General features: G+C 40.5%; 1 protein-coding gene across 1 annotated transcript in view; it reads left to right on the plus strand.

Moving 5' to 3' along the window:
• Positions 1–18,796, plus strand: part of pola1 (polymerase (DNA directed), alpha 1) — a 150,150-nt gene that overhangs the window by 16,791 nt on the left and 114,563 nt on the right. The window contains exons 18-26 of the mRNA XM_062021121.1: positions 844–933; positions 1,012–1,128; positions 1,210–1,385; positions 5,573–5,702; positions 5,792–5,911; positions 5,985–6,075; positions 7,334–7,458; positions 9,623–9,772; positions 9,872–9,994. Coding sequence (XP_061877105.1) covers positions 844–933; positions 1,012–1,128; positions 1,210–1,385; positions 5,573–5,702; positions 5,792–5,911; positions 5,985–6,075; positions 7,334–7,458; positions 9,623–9,772; positions 9,872–9,994 — 1,122 coding nt within the window. The remainder of the gene's footprint in view (positions 1–843; positions 934–1,011; positions 1,129–1,209; positions 1,386–5,572; positions 5,703–5,791; positions 5,912–5,984; positions 6,076–7,333; positions 7,459–9,622; positions 9,773–9,871; positions 9,995–18,796) is intronic.

The raw sequence follows: 18,796 nt of genomic DNA on the forward strand, positions 1-18,796 counted from the left end.
TCTGCACGTGTTACAACAGCGTGACTTCGTAGTAAAAGAGTGCGGGTACTAGACTGGCCTGCCTGTAGTCCAGACCTGTCTCCCATTGAAAATGTGTGGCGCGTTATGAAGCGTAAAATACGACAACGGAGACCCCGGACTGTTGAACAACTTAAGCTGTACATCAAGCAAGAATGGGAAAGAATTCCACCTGAAAAGCTTCAAAAATTGGTCTCCTCAGTTCCCAAATGTTTACTGAGTGTTGTTAAAAGGAAAGGTCATGTAACACAGTGGTAAAAAGGCCCCTGTGCCAACTTTTTTGCAATGTATTGCTGCCATTAAATTCTACGTTAATGATTATTTGCAAAAAAAAACTTTGTCAGTTCGAACATTAAATATCTTGTCTTTGCAGTCTATTCAATTGAATATAAGTTGAAAAGGATTTGCAAATCATTGTATTCTGTTTTTATTTACGATTTACACAACGTGCCAACTTCACTGGTTTTGGGTTTTGTTCATCAATGTGCAACATTATTATGTTTTATATATTTAATGACCGAAAATGATGTTATTTATTGGTGAGCTTTGGTTTCGTTGCATGCGCCTTATGATGTGCACAGGCTATTAAAACAACATTGTCCTCCATCTTCTAAGTGTGCTCTGATTTTGAATATAATGTACACACCATTGTACATGTAAAATATCCCAATATTGACACTTACACTCTTTAATAAGATCCCATACAAGAGCCGAATTTAAGCTTCAACATTTTTGATGATGCTCAGTTTTGACAAATGAGTGTACATTTTAGTTGCTCTTTCGTGATAGTTGGCTCCAACAAATGTAATATGTCGCCTCTCTTAGAACGGAAAAGTGGAGATTGCAACTACAGAGCGCACTCTACTCGGCTTCTTTCTGGCCAAGATGCACAAAATCGATCCAGATGTTCTTGTGGTGAGTGTTTAATATTTATTGAATTTATCTTTAAATGTGTTGCGTATGTCAAACAAGCTTTCTTCTTGTCCTCTAAAGGGTCATGACATTTTTGGTTTTGACCTGGAAGTGCTTCTGCAGCGAATTAACCACTGCAAAGTTCCCCACTGGTCCAAGATTGGACGTCTCAGGAGAGCCAACATGCCCAAACTAGGGGTGAGGACAACATGTCACAATGGACTGAATGTGTGTCGTTTTTTGGAGGTATTAACAGTAAAAAGGCGCAATTTTTTGCAGGGCCGCAGCGCTTTTGTCGGGAAGAGCGCCTCCTGTGGCCGTCTTGTGTGCGACATAGAAATTTCCGCCAAGGAGCTGATCCGCTGCAAGAGTTATCATTTGACTGAACTGGCTACACAGGTGCTAAAGACGGAGAGAGCTACCGTCCCACAAGAGAGCATCAGGAATCTTTACAGGTGTTTTTCATATCATTGCGACGACGTCCTCACAGCTGTACTATCATGAATATGCAACCTATCAGTAGGTCAAAGAAAAGAAAACCCCCCGGATATTAATAGTTTGTCTGGCATTATAATGCATGTAGTTATATTTTTAAATACATCTTGAATAAATTCATCTTTTTTAAGCAATAGGACATGATATATTATGTCATGATACACAAAATTCTTTATAACTCCTCCTCTGTTTGCCAACTTACCCAAGTTTTGAGCCGCTTTTTTGAGTGGGCTATGGCTGAATCTCTTCAAGTCAGTTGGCGTGTGTGAGTGATAGGAAGAAAACTGACACACTTGGGGAGAAGACGTTTAGCGCCTCCAATAAGTTTGTGCGAGAGGTGGGGAAAATGTATAAATTCCCTGGGCGATTCATGAATCGATGGACAAAAAAAAATCTATTATTTACGTTTGTTAAAAGAAGTAATATACACAGTTCTAACGTCATTAATGCTACTGCTTTTTAAACGTTATTTCTATGTTGGTTCTAACGAACCATGGGAGAACCCATCCATCCATTCATTTTCTACCACTTGTCCTAGCTAATATTCTTTTACCGTTATATGTTAGCTGGTTTAGTGTGGACCCATCCGAACGAGAGAGGAGAGGACAAGCTATGCTAGCTGCAGCGCTAAGCTAGCTTGAATGTTAAGTAGTGAAACAAGAAAAGAAAAACATTTTCTACACTTTAACTGAACACTCAAACACCTTGATGAAAAAGAAAAAAACTAGGACTCAGATTTTCCTCGCCTGGACGCGGGTCACCCCTTTTGGAGCTAGGCCCGGAGGTGGGGCTCGATGGCAAATGCCTGGTCCCCATGGGACCCGGGTCCTTCCTCCAATGGGCTCATCACTCATAGCAGGGGCCATAGAGGTCGGGTGCAATGTGAGCTGGGTGGAAGCCAAAGGCAGGGCCCTTGGTGGTCCGATCCTCGGCTACAGAAGCTAGCTATTGGGACTTGGAACGTCACCTCGCTGGGGGAGAAAGGAGCCTGATCTGGTGCGCGAAGTGGAGAAGTTACGGCTGGATATAGTTGGACTCACTTCGACGCACAGCAAGGGCTCTGGAACCAGTTCTCATGAGAGGGGCTGTACTCTCTTCCACTCTGGTGTTGCAAGCAGTGATAGGCGACGGGCTGGGGTGGGAATACTTTTCGCCCCCCGACTCAGAGCCTTTAGGCTGCAGTTTAAACCAGTAGACGAGAGGGTAGCTTCACTCTGCGGGTGGGGGTATGGGTCCTGACTATTGTTTGTGCTTACACACCAAACAGCAGCTAAGGGTACCAGTCTTATTTGGACTCCCTCGAGAAAGTACTGGAGAGTGCTCCCTAAGGTGATAGCCTTGTGCTGCTGGTTGGTTTCAACACTCACATAGACAACGACAGTGAAACCTGGAGAGGCGTGATTGGGAAGAATGGCCACCCGTATCTGAACCCGAGTGGTGTTTTGTTATTGGACTTTTGTGCTCGTCACAGATTGTCCATAACAAACACCATGTTCAAACATAAAGGTGTCCATATGTGCACTTGGCACCAGGACACCCGAGGCTGCAGTTCGAAGATTGATTTTGTAGTTGAGTCTTTTGGTTGAAGAGAGAGGCGGAGCATTCTGCCGATCACCACCTGGTGGTGAGTTGGCTCCGATGGTGGGGGAGGATGCCGGACAGACCTGGCAGGCCCAAACGCATCGTGAGGGTCTTCTGGGAACATCTAGCGGAGTCTCCTGTCAGATAGAGTTTCAATTCCCACCTCCAGAAGAACTTTGAACATGTCACGAGAGAGGCGCTCGGCATTGAGTCTGAGTGGACCATGTTCCATACCTCTATTGTCCAAGTGGCCGTAAGGTGGTTGTGCCTGTCGTGGCGGTAATTTCAGAACCCGCTGGTTTCAGAGGTGGGGGATGCCGTCTAGCTGAAGAAGTCATATCAGGTCCTAATGACTCATGGGACCCGGAAGTAGCGTACAGGTACCAACGGGCCAAACGGCGCTTGGATTTGGCGGTCGCATAGGCAAAAACCAGCCTAATAATGCTGTTTAATCAGCGTCTTGATATGCCACCCCTGCGAGGTGGATTGGATTATCTTGGCAAGGAAGAGATGCTCACTAGCAAAGATTTAGACAGATTTGTGAACAATATTTGAGAGAAATAGGTATTTTGTGTATATAGTAAAGGTTTTAGATCTTTGAGTTAAACTCATGAAAAATGGGAGCAAAACCAAAAGTGTTGCGTTTATATTTTTGTTCAGTGTATGAATGAGTAGATAGATGACACACGTCTTTGAGCCGCAGGTTTATGGCAACTGGGTGTAGTGTCTGAAAATTCTGTGGTTTTACAAGGCAAGAAAATTAAATCAGGGATGCCTGCGCGCCAACTACGGACATTTATTTATTTTATCACTTGGCAGGCAACTACAGGTCTCATTTATCTAGTCTTCCATATAGGGCTGGGCGATATGGCCTTTTTTTAATATCTCGATATTTTTAGGCCATATCGTGATACACAATATATACAGTACCTCGATATTTTGCCTTAGCCTTGAATGAACACTTGATACATATAATCACAGCAGTATGATGATTCTATGTGTCTACATTAAAACATTCTTGTTCATACTGCATTAATATATGCTCATTTTAAACTTTCATGCAGAGAGGGAAATCACAACTAAGTCAATTTAGCAAAACTGTATTTATTAAACAGTTATTAAGCATGTCGCTACCTCTCGCTCCGTGGGAGCGTGTGACGTTTTTCACGTGACAGTATGTGACGTATATAAGAAAGTGCGCTTGTTTTAAAGTCTCTGTGAGAAGGAGAGACAGGAAAGAGTGAGAAACGCATGCAGTTTAATGCCCGCAGCTAAAAGCAACTGCGTGAGAACGTATACTCGAATATCACGACATAGTAATTTTCTATATCGTACAGAGACAAACCCGCGATATATCGAGTATATCGATACATCGCCCAGCCCTACTTCCATATGTATATCTATGCTTTGCACACAACATCCAAAAACGAGGAATGACGCAATACTGCATACGTCAGTAGCCAAAGAAGAAGTCTTGTAGACATGAGATCGGTAGGTTGGAGTTCAAATCCCAGCCGAGTCATACCAAAGACTATAAAAATGGGACCCATAACCTCCCTGCTTGGCACTCAGCAACAAAGGGTTGGAGTTGGGGGTTAAATCACCAAAATGATTCCCGGGCGCGGCGCCGCTGCTGCCCACTGCTCCCCAAGGGGATGGGACAAATGCAGAGGACAAATTTCACCACATCTAGTGTGTGTGTGACAATCATTGGTACTTTAATCTTAATCTTTAATATAATAATATACAATATGTTAACAATGTAGGCAGCACGGTGGTCCAGGGGTTAGTGTATGCCTCACAATACGAAGGTCCTGAGTAGTCCTGAGTTCAATCCCGGGCTCGGGATCTTTCTGTGTGGAGTTTGCATGTTCTCCCCGTGACTGCGTGGGTTCCCTCCGGGTACTCCGGCTTCCTCACACCTCCAAAGACATGCACCTGGGGTAGGTTGATTGGCAACACTAAATTGGCCCTAGTGTGTGAATGTGAGTGTGAAAGTTGTCTGTTCATCTGTGTTGGCCCTGTGATGAGGTGGCGACTTGTCCAGGGTGTACCCCACCTTCTGCCCGAATGCAGCTGAGATAGGCTCCAGCACCCCCCGCGACCCCTACAGGGACAAGCGTTAGAAAATGGATGGATGGATTGATGTTAACAATGTAATGATAATATGTTGTAAAATGTAATAATTATAGATTTATAAATATTAAATTTATAATCAAATTGTAGCCTCTGGATCGTAATCAAATTGTGAGGTGCCCAAAGATTCCCACCTCTAGTTTGCATGTATAAATTTAGACCCCGAATATAAGACGACTTGTTTTTATAGAGTCTTTTTTGTGTAGGGAAGGTAGGTCTTACAATATGTTCAGGTCAACATGGTACTACTAAACTTTTATTGTTTATCTAACTTTTTTGCTGCTTACTGGAACAAACACTTATTGTTAGGATGTTGCAGTGTCACCTATTTCAAATAATGGCTATTTTCGATAGTTTTTGATTCCAGAGTTGAGTAGATAAATAATAATGTTGTCTTTGTGTTTATTGTATTGTTTTTTATGTGTACCAGTGATTCTCCGCACGTGCTCTACCTCTTGGAGCTCACATGGACTGACGCCAAGCTGATCCTCCAGATAATGTGTGAGCTCAACGTGCTGCCGCTGGCGCTCCAGATCACCAACATTGCAGGCAACGTAATGGTAGCGCATCACTCCCCCTCCCCCATGACGTATTTAAAAGTTGTAGTTTAGTGCCGGTCATACTGGATTATTAATGTATTTCTCTGCAGTCTCGTACTCTGATGGGCGGCCGGTCGGAAAGGAATGAGTTCCTGTTGCTCCACGCCTTCCACGATAAGAACTACATTGTCCCTGACAAACCCTCCTTTAAGAAAACGCAGATGGAGATGGTAATATTTAAACAGTTACAGCTTCCTTGTGACCTCGACGGGCATGATACAAACCTTCCTGATGTTTTCCCAGATTGACGGCGAAGAAGATGTGGATGCCGGGAAAGGGAGGCGTAAGAAGAAGGCTGCGTATGCTGGAGGGTTGGTGCTGGATCCAAAAGTTGGTGAGTGTATCGTAAAGAGAGAACAGATCCTCTTTTGGACATAAAATCGTTTCTGAAAGTAGGGCTGGGCGATAGGGGAAAAAAAGATCATGATGAATGTATTCATATCATTCAATCTTGATTAATATCACAACTTTTTATTTATTTTATTAAAGTTGGATTGTCCCGTGCAGGATTGTTGCAGCCCTACTGTTTACTGCTGCAGTATCTTGTAATTATAATTGTGTTTACTAGAGGTGCAACTGTACAGGTAACCCACGCTACGGTCTATACTTCCGTTTTAGGGACACGGTTCCGCTTCTTTTTTGGTACCTTTTGTGGGAGTAAAGAGAACAACTTTTTTTCCTCTCAAAGTTCTCTTGTTATTTTGCTGGTCATCACAAACTTCATTCTGCGGTAAACAAGTGGTGTACTGAATACTATAAGACTTTTTTTTTCAAGTGAGCATTTACTAAACAACACTTTCAAATGGTAAATTATTATATGTATTCTTTGATTACTTGTATACACCAGTGCTTCTCACCAATGGCTTGGCAAAAAGCAAACGGTGATCCAGATGTTGGAGTTTTTAAAAACTCCAATTCTGTGAAGTGAAGTGAATTATATTTATATAGCACTTTACATAGTTAACCCCATTATCTAAGTTACATTTTAAACCAGTGTGGGGGGCACTGGGAGCAGGTGGGTAAAGTATCTTGCCCAAGGACACAATGGCAGTGACTAGGATGGTGGAAGCGGGGATCGAACCTGGAACCCTTAAGTTGCTGGCACGGCCACTCTACCAACCGAGCCACACCTGCATCTTATATTTAATGAAATACATTAAAGTGTAGTTTGAATTTGAGGTACAGGTACATTAAAATAATGTGTACCATAAAACACAACATGTTTGATGATTGTTTCAGGAACAAAATATTTACATCTTGAGGAGCCTGACTTTCGCAACGGTGGACAAGGGACGGTTGCGTGCTCACACAGAACCAAACAAATTCACACAAACACACACACACACACACATTCATTGACACGCACAGGACAACAGTCAATAAAGGCGGGTTGTTCCGTGCAGGATTATACCGAGCACCATTGCTTTTCTACTGTTAACTATTGCGGTATCTTCCAACAGACATTTCCGCCATGTTTGATCGAGGTAAAAATGCTAACAGCTGATCACTGTGATCAAACTGAAATTAATCGCAATCATCGATCACAATTATATAATTGCCCAGCCCTATCTGAAAGCTATTTCAACTCGCAGGATTCTACGACAAGTTTGTGCTGCTGCTCGACTTCAACAGCCTGTATCCGTCCATCATCCAAGAGTTCAACATCTGCTTCACCACTGTGCAGCGGCAGGTTTCCAGTGCACAAAAGCAGAATCAGGTGTGTGTTTGTGGACTTGAATCGGTCTTGGTTTTGTGTCTAACAATCACTCCTCATTCAGTACATTTCCATGCACTAAATTAGTCTGATTTCTCAAATAATTTGGCCTGAAATAAGCTTTCTACGATACATGGAAACACGTTAATCTGATTGAGTTTGTTTTTTTAACGATTGTGTTTGCACACCGACATTACGCGATTGATAATGCGATTCTCTTTGGCATGGAGTAAATCATCTGTGCGCCCATCTCTATAGGTGATCAACTTAACATTATTCACAGGCAAAGAAGAGCAAGCCGAGGGGTGGTTGGACTGTAACTTCACACCCACAAGTACATAAAATAAAGATGTAGAAGCTGAAACAAGTCCATATTTTTAAAATATCTTATAAAATAAAACCTCCCCTTTTAAAAGTGACACTTTAAATCTGTGACATGACGCAAGCACATCCCGGCCAGTATGTAGGTTACGATATGAAAATGTCAATATACAGTTATTGTGCCCAAAATTATTACAATTTTCATTACCATCGCGGTATTGTTGAATGTGCTCAGAAATTGTATACACAATTTTTGACCAAGTAATTTTTAAAAATTAAAATTAATAAGTAAATAGACAGTTTTTATTATTATTTATTATTTCTGGCAGGCGTTGTGGCATTCTACTCTGTTTAGCGAGCGTTGAACACACCGTAAAAGCACCACAATCGTGTATTCCCTGAATATAGATCGATCACTCTGTTTTAAGAGAGCACAGCTTGTAGGTTCAATATGAACAATTGAATGGCTTAATTGCTCAGACAGCAATGTGTTTAGATTTGGGTATGTCATTTCTTAATCGGGAAACACGTTAATGTCTCTTGTTTTCATGTTAGCATTTAAGATAGGAATCTGGTACCAGTCAGTCCGCGACTTAATCAAAAGTGCAGTTATCAATCACGGTTTTTAATAATTTTTATTTAAAATGGTAATACTGACTGTCAGGAGTTTTACTGCAGTTATAAATACTAAATAATTTATGAGGGGTGTAAAATTAAATCGATTTTAGAATGAATCACAATATTTATTTAGAACGATTCTTAATCGATTAAAAAAAATCTATAAAAAACATTTATTTATTTATTTTATAAATCTGTCCTCTCCAACCACTCAGGCAAACTATATTGTTGAAGTAGATGCCCATATTTGCCGTACAGATTTACTTTAGAAAACAGAAGTGTGGGATACTTCTCTTGTTGCCTTATTTGTATTTGACTTTATTAATTGTTTGGGTAGAAGATATTTAACAAAACCAGTCTTTGTTTAAGTTGTATACAAATGTATCACAGCTGTTATCTATTTAATGGAGGAATGTAGCTAATCATAGAACTGGCACCCAATGTCATTAAAAGTACTGATTTTTCATAGAGAATCTTTTTTTATTGAAAATTGATTCTGAATCAATTCCCAAATACCCCTAAGAATCAAATCGAATTGTGTGGTGCCCAAACATTCACAGCCCTACCGTTTAGCGTAAAATCCCTACTGGCCAGTAGAGAGAAACCTATAAACAGTTGTATTTTGACACAAAAACTTTTTTATATACACAATGGAAGTAATACAGAGTCAAAATAATATGTGTATTTTTACTTCGTAGAGTTGGAAAACAATAATGAATAGCGGTAGATCACGTGAAGTATATCTGCCTTGATATCATTCATTCTAAACAGCCACAAGCAACATCGCTAGTCTTAATTTATTTAATAATGTAAGAATGATATGTCTGTATATAAAAATGTAGACAATGTCAGACATGCAAATCACCAATAAGACTTAGACTTAAAAATTATTCACTCCATAGTGTGTATTATAAATGGTGAAAAAAAAGTGGTTTATCTCTGATGATCGTAATAACCACAATAACCAAAGCACATTAATACATTACAAAGCAATGGAAAGTTGTTATTGGTTCAGTCTGGATTTGACAGCTACAAGCTCTAGCATGTAGCATTATCTTACTCTACTTACATTCACACTTAGAAAAAACAAGCTATAATGAAAACTGGAACTTCACATGTAAGTGTGATAGTAGAAGAAACCAGATTTGAAAAATCAGAATGATTTGGTACACCAACCGATTGTCAAGGCGCAGATGTTTAAATGATCGTGTTGTTTCCGTGGCAACAGGAGGACCAGCCAGAAGAGATTCCAGAGATTCCAGATTGTGACCTGGAAATGGGAATCCTGCCCAAGGAGATCAGGAAGCTGGTGGAAAGGCGCAAACATGTTAAACAGCTGATGAAACAACAGGACATTAACCCGGACCTCTACCTGCAGGTACACACATGCACACACACTTGCAGCTCACACAAGCAAACATAACGACATGTTAATGCTGTTAAATCATTGTTTTGTATGAATGTGTGCCTCTTTCAGTATGACATCCGCCAGAAGGCTTTGAAACTAACGGCCAACAGCATGTATGGCTGCCTGGGATTTAGCTACAGTCGCTTCTATGCCAAACCACTGGCCGCCCTGGTCACACACAAGGGTCGAGAGGTAAGTCTAACATGCGTACGCACCCTAATAATTTCAACACAATCTTACACATTAAATAGAGAACACATTTATCCAAATAGAAACGGTCTGATTGTTGCAGTGTGGCAAAAAGAAGCTATCCTTACGCCAGCCACAAGAGGGCAATCCTGTATTATAATCTATCGTCCAACCATTTCCCTCATGTCTGCGGTCCCCTTAGCGCCACTTTAACTGTCATGCCTAAAATAAAAAAGATATGTCTTCTCTAATACAGTGTACAGTAAATATTGTCTAATTATAGTTACAGAGACAAACCGGTGTTGCGCTCCATGTTAAATTTGATGCAAATACTTCTTTCAGCACTCCATAATGGAATAACACGGCTGTTCGTGCGCTTAGTAAATAGGCGCAAAGAGATGTGTCTTGCGTGACAGCTAAATCTGGTCTAGTAACAGAACACCTTGCACTTGCCATGTCAGTGGTAGCCCTCGTGTTCGTTTAATGAGCTCTAACAGTGAACATCCTCAGTGGAGCCGTAAGGTTGTGCCTCAGGGGAGTCCTTCATTAAAGGCCTACTGAAATGAATTTTTTTTATTTAAACGGGGATAGCAGATCTATTCTATGTGTCATACTTGATCATTTCGCGATATTGCCATATTTTTGCTGAAAGGATTTAGTATAGAACAACGACGATAAAGATTGCAACTTTTGGTATCTGATAAAAAAAAGGCTTGCACCTACCGGAAGTAGCGTGACGTAGTCAGTTGAACATATACGCAAAGTTCCCTATTGTTTACAATGATGGCCGCATGAAGTGAGAGAGATTCGGACCGAGAAAGCGACAATTTCCCCATTAATTTGAGCGAGGATGAAAGATTTGTGGATGAGTAAAGTGCAAGTGAAGGACTAGTGGGGAGTTGAAGCTATTCAGATAGGGAAGATGCTGTGAGAGCCGGGGGTGACCTGATATTCAGCTGGGAATGACTACAACAGTAAATAAACACAAGACATATATATACTCTATTAGCCACAACACAACCAGGCTTATATTTAATATGCCACAAATTAATCCTGCATAAAAACACCTGCGTGTTTGTTATGCTAGCTCCTAGCTCCTCTGCTAGCTCCTAGCTCCATAGAACACGCCAATACAATTCAAACACCTGATCAACACACACAATCACTCAGCCCAAAAGACCGTTTACCTAACCCAAGGTTCATAAAGCTTATATATTTTTAAAAAGTTACGTACGTGACGCGCACATACGGTCAAGTTATCGAATGTTTAGCAGCCAAGGCTGCATACTCACGGTACCTGATATTCAGCTGGGAATGACTACAACAGTAAATAAACACAAGACATATATATACTCTATTAGCCACAACACAACCAGGCTTATATTTAATATGCCACAAATTAATCCTGCATAATAACACCTGCGTGTTTGTTATGCTAGCTCCTAGCTCCTCTGCTAGCTCCTAGCTCCATAGAACACGCCAATACAATTCAAACACCCGATCAACACACACAATCACTCAGCCCAAAAGACCGTTCACCTAACCCAAGGTTCATAAAGCTTATATATTTTTAAAAAGTTACGTACGTGACGCGCACTTACGGTACGGTACGTGTTATGCTAGCTCCTAGCTCCTCTGCTAGCTCCTAGCTCCATAGAACACGCCAATACAATTCAAACACATGATCAACACACACAATCACTCAGCCCAAAAGACCGTTCACCTAACCCAAGGTTCATAAAGCTTATATATTTTAAAAAAGTTACGTACATACGCAAAAAAAAGCCAAAGCTGCATACTCACAGTAGCACGTCTGCGTCTTTGTCATCCAAATCAAAGTAATCCTGGTAAGAGTCTGTGTTGTCCCAGTTCTCTACAGGCGTCTGTGTATCCAAATCAAAAGTCCTCCTGGTTAGAGTCTCTGTTATCCGAGTTCTTCCATCTTGACTGCATCTTTCGGGAATGTAAACAAAGAAGCGCCGGCTGTGTACTGTTGTGGCTGACTACGTTCGAAAAATACGTCCATTTCGCACCGACAACTTTCTTCTTTGCTTGCTTGGCTTCCTTCTCCATAATGCAATGAACATGATTGAAACAGATTCACGAACACAGATGTCCAGAATACTGTGGAATTATGAAATGAAAACAGAGCTTTTTCATATTGGCTTCAATGTGGAAGGCATACCCGTGTTCGTCGGGCTACGTCACGCGCATACGTCATCCTCAGAGGCGTTTCGAACCGGAAGTTTAGCGGCAAATTTAAAATGTCACTTTATAAGTTAACCCGGCCGTATTGGCATGTGTTATAATGTTAAGATTTCATCATTGATATATAAACTATCAGACTGCGTGGTCGGTAGTAGTGGGTTTCAGTAGGCCTTTAAGATCTACATTGTGTTCCTAATAGAGGGCAGTGTTGTAACTCTTGTGGGTGTTTTTGTTATTCGGTCAGCCTCTTTGTGCCTCTAGTCATTTAGTAGCTCAAACAACTTTGTCACATTTCAGCTTCTCTTGCTTCAGTTAGATAGCTGACTGCCCATTTTCCATTATGAGCTGTTTTCATGCATACTACGTCTTTACTACTGTATTCATTCATGGAATCACAAGGCTCTTAAACACAGACCCTGTGGATTTATTACTCACAGTTGAAACAATATCCGACATTTATTCGATTTGGGCTTTTCTGCACAACCAAGCAAAACGGAATATTGACACTAACTCTTCAATATTTCCGTGTGTGCTCTCAGGGGGCCACCCAGCATTCCTTAGTCAGATAAGTAGATGCGTGACGATGCATGCGGCAGCATCTGATGTGACATGTAAACAACACTATTCTTTACACTCCTGTTTTGGCAGCGTCCTAACTCTGTTATGGCTCTTGTGTTCCCCTCAGTACTGTAATCTACTTGTGGCAGTGGGCGGCTATGACGCATGCGCATTTTATTTTTATGAACATTGTGAGGCAAAAAGTGAGCAAAAAAAACAAAACAAATATCTTTAGAAATAAGTGCTGTAAAATGATTAGTTTTTTTGAATCCGATTAATCACACTTTTGAATTTGGAGTCCTCATAATTATTCACAGGTTATTGATTTAAATTAACTTAAAAAGGACCCCTGTATGTGAACATAAATGCAACTTTATTGTCAGAATGTTGTCGAGGAACATTTAAAAAAATGTTTCACATTAATGCACTACATTTTTTTGCTCGAAACTTGCCAACAGTTTTATCTAAAGTCCAGTCAGGGTTTAAGGTGAAATATGCCAGCGAGCACATCATTTGGAGTCTCCTCATTCCTCTTTACACCGACGTATACATTGATCTGATCACTATATACTATAACAACCCGCACCGCCTTTCAGGTTACCATTTGCGGTTGAGGTAAAGGAGCTTGTACAGTCAAAATACATTGTGTGATTAATTATGTACCGTACATGTACATGATTAATGCAGAAAAATGTGATTAATCACATGATCACATGAATTAACTCTATTTCTGACAGAAATGTTAAAATTAACTTTCTTCTGTCGCTTTGTTTTGTGTTTTTTTTTTTTTTTAGCAAGATGGACGCAGCATACTCTGCTTGTTGAGAAGAGTGATACATGCTTTCCACAAAGTTAGATTTGTCGCTAGTTTCTTTAAAAAAATAATCTCTATGTGTCTGAATGCTGGTTACTGTTGCTAAGTTTTTAACACTGTTTCCTCCTCTTGCGTCTTCTTATTCTCTGGCAGACCAGGGGTATGAGGTTTGTTAGAAGGCAGCGTTACGATGCCATCTACTGTATGTAGTTGTAACAACAAAATGCATTCACGGACAGTCCTGTTTTAATGGCAAACAGGTAGTGACAAATCTATTTAAGGTGGGCCATATTTATTTGTGGCGTGCCACATTCGTAATATAAATGAATACATGGATACACTGACTACACTATATAATAAGGGTGATCTGATATAACTTCCGATACCAATATTGGAGTCTTGAGTATTTGGATATACAGATATTGATCCGTTATATCAACATGAATCATAAATCATTGTTATTATGACGCAGTAAGTTAAATGTTCCGCACACTTTTTGTTACTGGATACTTTCTAATACGCTTCTGCCTTGTAGACTTGTATCTGTAAGTAATATGCAACTATAATTATTTGATACTTCTTTGTACTAACAAATGTCATGTTTTTTGTAAACTTAAAATACCAGTAGAGTGGAAAAACATATTGACTTTATATGCTTAATTGTGTTTCATTGTATCCATTAAAACATATCCAATTGTATTTACAATCTGCAAAGTATGTGAAAATATTGTTTAAACATCACAGAATGCCACAAAATCAGTCAATAATTTCCGTAGATTGACGTCAGTGGAGTAACACTTCTACACTCTGACCATATCATCAGATTAGTCATATTGGAAATACGCCAAAAATTTGAGAGAAATGTGCTGTCTATCATGCACAATCCTTATGTAAAACAAGAACACATATGCTTTTCTTTTTTTTTATGCGTTATAAGTCGAAACTACCGTAATTTCCGGACTATAAGCCGCTACTTTTTCCCCTCGTTCTGGTCCCTGCGGCTTATACAAGGGTGCGGCTTATTTACGGCCTGTTCTTCTCCGACACAGACGAAGAGGATTTCGGTGGTTTTAGTACGCAGGAGGAAGACGATGACACAATGATTAAAGACTGACTTTTCATATAGGCTGGTTATTTTGATAACGTACAGGCGAGCACTTTGTATTAATTTGCACCGTTGTATTATTTGTACTCTGCACGAATGCTGTTCGCCATGTCAATGATGGGAAAGTTTAACTGAATGATTGAAAGATTTATTGTTAATAAATGGGACGCTTTGCGTTCCCAAACAGTCATCTCTGTCCCGACAATCCCCTCCGTGGTAGCAGGAACCCCTATATACTACGGTAATTACACATCAAAACCCTGCGGCTTATAGTCAGGTGCGGCTTATATATGGAGCAATCTGTATTTTCCCCTAAATTTAGCTGGTGCGGCTTATAGTGAGGTGCAGCTTATAGTCCAGAAATTACGGTAAATAAATACATAAATAGTCCGTCAATGGAGGCTCTCTATTCTGCCCACAAAACCTTCTAAATAACCATCCAAAACCCGCCAACAATCCTCTTTATACATATCGTGACCTGAATATTAACCAAATATTACCGATGTTGTTATTGTAAGCGCTAACGCAGAAACTTTGATTGATTGATTGAGATAAACTATTTTTAGCGGCGGATTGATAACACACAGCTAAGTAGCCCTCTGCTGCTTTTACTGTGAGCTGGCTGCGATGTCCTGCTGCTCTAGAATCATCGTGTCTCGGCTCATCAAAATTATTCTAGATTATAAATCATGCCTCTCATTTGGATTATAGGAGGATTTAGCCATGATTCTAAAAGTTGTTCATCTTTGACATTCAAATCAGACAAACACACACAACCGAAGACAGTGTCTGCAGGGAGACTTTTCCTTGTTAACCCTTTGTGTGCATCATGATTAATGCTTCATCTAAACAGGAAGATATGGACGTCCTATCAGTCGTCATCGAAGTGAGAGCAGACGTTGTACAGTAAGCTATCATTATGTTTGTAGTTTGCATTTTTTGTGCCGCACTTAATGATGTTGTGTGGCTTGTGCAGCCCTTTGAGACACTTGTGATTTAGGGCTGTACAAATAAACTTTAAATGATTGATTGATTGAATACTACTACATGATGCTTAGTGTTTTACTTAAGCTGGATCTGTTAAGCAGCGCTTCTAAAACTTGTAGATCTGCCTCCTTATATTCAGGATCAACAATATAAGTTTCTGGATCATAATTTCCCCCAAAGTAATCATTGTTGGCTCTCACAAAGTCCGCATGATTTGCGTTGTAGTTGGTGATGGAGGGATATGCGGTTCCTGCCTCTACTTCACGCTATCAGGTGACTGGCTAGCTCATTATCTCAGAAAATGGCTTGGAAATCTTTGTGGGATGAATACAATTTTGATCATATGTATTTACCTGCAAACTTTGGAAGTCTTTCGGTGTCATACATCAGATATATATGATAATAGCTTCAATATAAAGGCAACTTGTTTTTCCACTTTACTGGTACTTGGGGCTGTTTGCAACCCCTGCACAGATGCCTAGAGGGCACTAACTTTCCAAAGTGTTGTAAGTAGAGGTGGGGGAAATAATCGATTTTTACATGCATTGCAATTAGGACATTGACAATTATGAAATCGATTAGTAAACGTCAATAATCGATAATCGATTTATTTACTGTAAATAAAGTAATGCAGACAGTTCTAAAATTTGTCTGACTGCAGCGAGCCACCTCACCGAGAGATCCATCCAGCTCTTTTGTTATAGGGCACTTATGTTCCAGTTTTGCACACATTTTCATGAATTGAATAAATGTGATGGGAATTTTTTATTACAAATGCACTGTTTTTAAAAGTTGCAAGTGATAAACGCTTATTTAGTGAAAATAAAATAAATGTAAAACTGCTTCAATATACATAGATTAAAGATGCATCGATTTTTAATCAAATCGTAGCTCCTCAATCGTGAGATGGCCAAAGATTCCTACCTCTAGTTGTAGGCATTAGATACTGTTCGTATGTAACACACACGCGCATGCGTTAGCTTTGTGTTTGGTCAGCTTAATGATAACGATTTGGCAAACTTTAGTGACTAACAATGGCTATAATTGAATGTATAGCCTACATCTTGACTACAAATTGTTAGTTGCTTCTCTTGGACTGCGTTTGTGTGTGCGCACACACTCCCTGCGTGTACAAGTGTAAATGTTATTTTTAACAATGCCTAACAATGCCTTCCATGAGCAAGCCGATGGGGTTCTTGTTATATTTTTTGCAAACAACTCCTTGAGAATACTTATTACATATGTCTGGCTTGTGCAATATTGTGTACATAGCTGTTGTTAAGCTGCGTGCTCTTAGTAGCCTATAGCTTACCATGTTTACCTTTTGATACAAGCTGTCTTTCAGCTTTTTATTGTGGATTAATTGCGAGTCGCTATATGGCGCAGCTAATGACACAGTGAACTTTGTAACATCCTCCCAAAACATCCGGTCTAACTTGCTAGCATTGGTTCATAGCTGGGGATCAAAATAACTTTGTTTTCCAACCATTGTTAACCAAACCTTAAGCAGCGGCCCTGCTAACACAGCCTTGCTACCGACATCATCCTGCTGCTGAAGTTTGCTCCTCAACCTGCGGCTCGGCGTAATATGCACGCCCGAAGCCTCTCCAGGTGTCTCAATTTCACCGGGGCTATGAAGCAAAGATGTCCTCGCGGCGCTCGCTTCTACCTAGTAACTCTTCCAGCACATTGCCTGTAAAGTGTCAACTCTTTTATACCACAACACTGATTGTGAGAGATAACATAGCTATAAATATCCGCTTTTTCAACGTCTATGGAAGCGATTTTATCAGAGGTTTTAGATTGAAGGAAATATACCAATAATCTGATTCTTGTATTTCGGGGCAGATTCCGATATCCATATTGGATCGGTACACCATTACTAGCATCAAGATTTGTGTCAGATGTGCTTTCCTGAAGGATTGAAATCTCAATGTCAAAGGTGTCCAAAGTGCAGCTCGAGTGCCGTTTTCGCTGCGGAGCTCATCTGCATACTGTCAAAATAAAATGTATTCATTATAACTATTGCTGGTTATTTTACTAGTATGCTTTGTTACTACCTATAACACACAGACTACATTTTTTTCTTCAAGTATTTGGTATTTATTAAGCTACTTTGGCTTGGTTTTAGCATCGTTAATGCACAAAATATATCAAAGTGCCCTGCACGTTCTTCACTTTTTCTGAATGTGAAACTATGGAAACATTTTTGACACCCATATATGCTGAGCTCTTATCGTAAACTGTAATAAAGTTACACTTGAGCAGCTGGATCGAGCTTGGCTATCTAAAACCAATAGTCATTGTCGCCAACGAGCCACGTTTGACCAAAATTGAAGCCGATTTGATGGCATTTTCATGTGGCCCCGACATAAAATAGCCGCTAGTCAAGCGCTTCTTAGTAATTTTCGACTGCACCAAGACAGAGTCCAGCTGGCATTTATAAGCGGTTTATTTGTGGCCATTGCTGTTTGCACCCCACACCCTCGTTTTAATCGTCACATTTGCACTCTACTTCTGTATCGTGATTTAGGGGGCTTTTTATTTTTGTAATTGTAACACGCACACACCTCCGTTGTCCGTTGTGCAAATCAAACACTGCCACCCCGCATTCCGCATCCTGTCTGTTTGGACGGGTGTCGGGTGGGAATGCGTTTGGTTTATTTATTGATTGGCGTTTTAAAAGGACGCCTAATGTGGCAGGATGAAGGTTATGTGGTTTCAAAGACTGGAAAGCGGGCTTTGAAAGGGATGACATACTTTTGGTTGTGCGTCTCATCACTTGCGGCAAGTTAATAAGGGCAAGGCCCCCCCCCCCACTTATCTCCCCTTCGGACTCTTATGTCTTGAGCTTGTTTGATCTTATCATTTGAGTTTAAATGTTTGGCTGCGCTCACATCCGTGTGCGTCTATTTGGGTTTGTAATCATCACCGTGTGTGTGTGCGCACAAGTGCTACTGGCCGAACTCTGCCCTTTGTCGGTGGACCATTTGTTGTTGGCCGACTCTGTCCTGGTATGTGTGGGTATTAAGCCGGGAGAGGAGGTGGGGGCGATGGTATTAAGAGGAAGGGGAAGGTTTCAGATTACATGGCCGTGGGTCCACCGCAGATTGATGTCCCGCTCAACCCCTCT

Source organism: Entelurus aequoreus, linkage group LG15 (assembly GCF_033978785.1).
Source record: "Entelurus aequoreus isolate RoL-2023_Sb linkage group LG15, RoL_Eaeq_v1.1, whole genome shotgun sequence".
Classification (NCBI taxonomy): Eukaryota; Metazoa; Chordata; class Actinopteri; order Syngnathiformes; family Syngnathidae; genus Entelurus; species Entelurus aequoreus.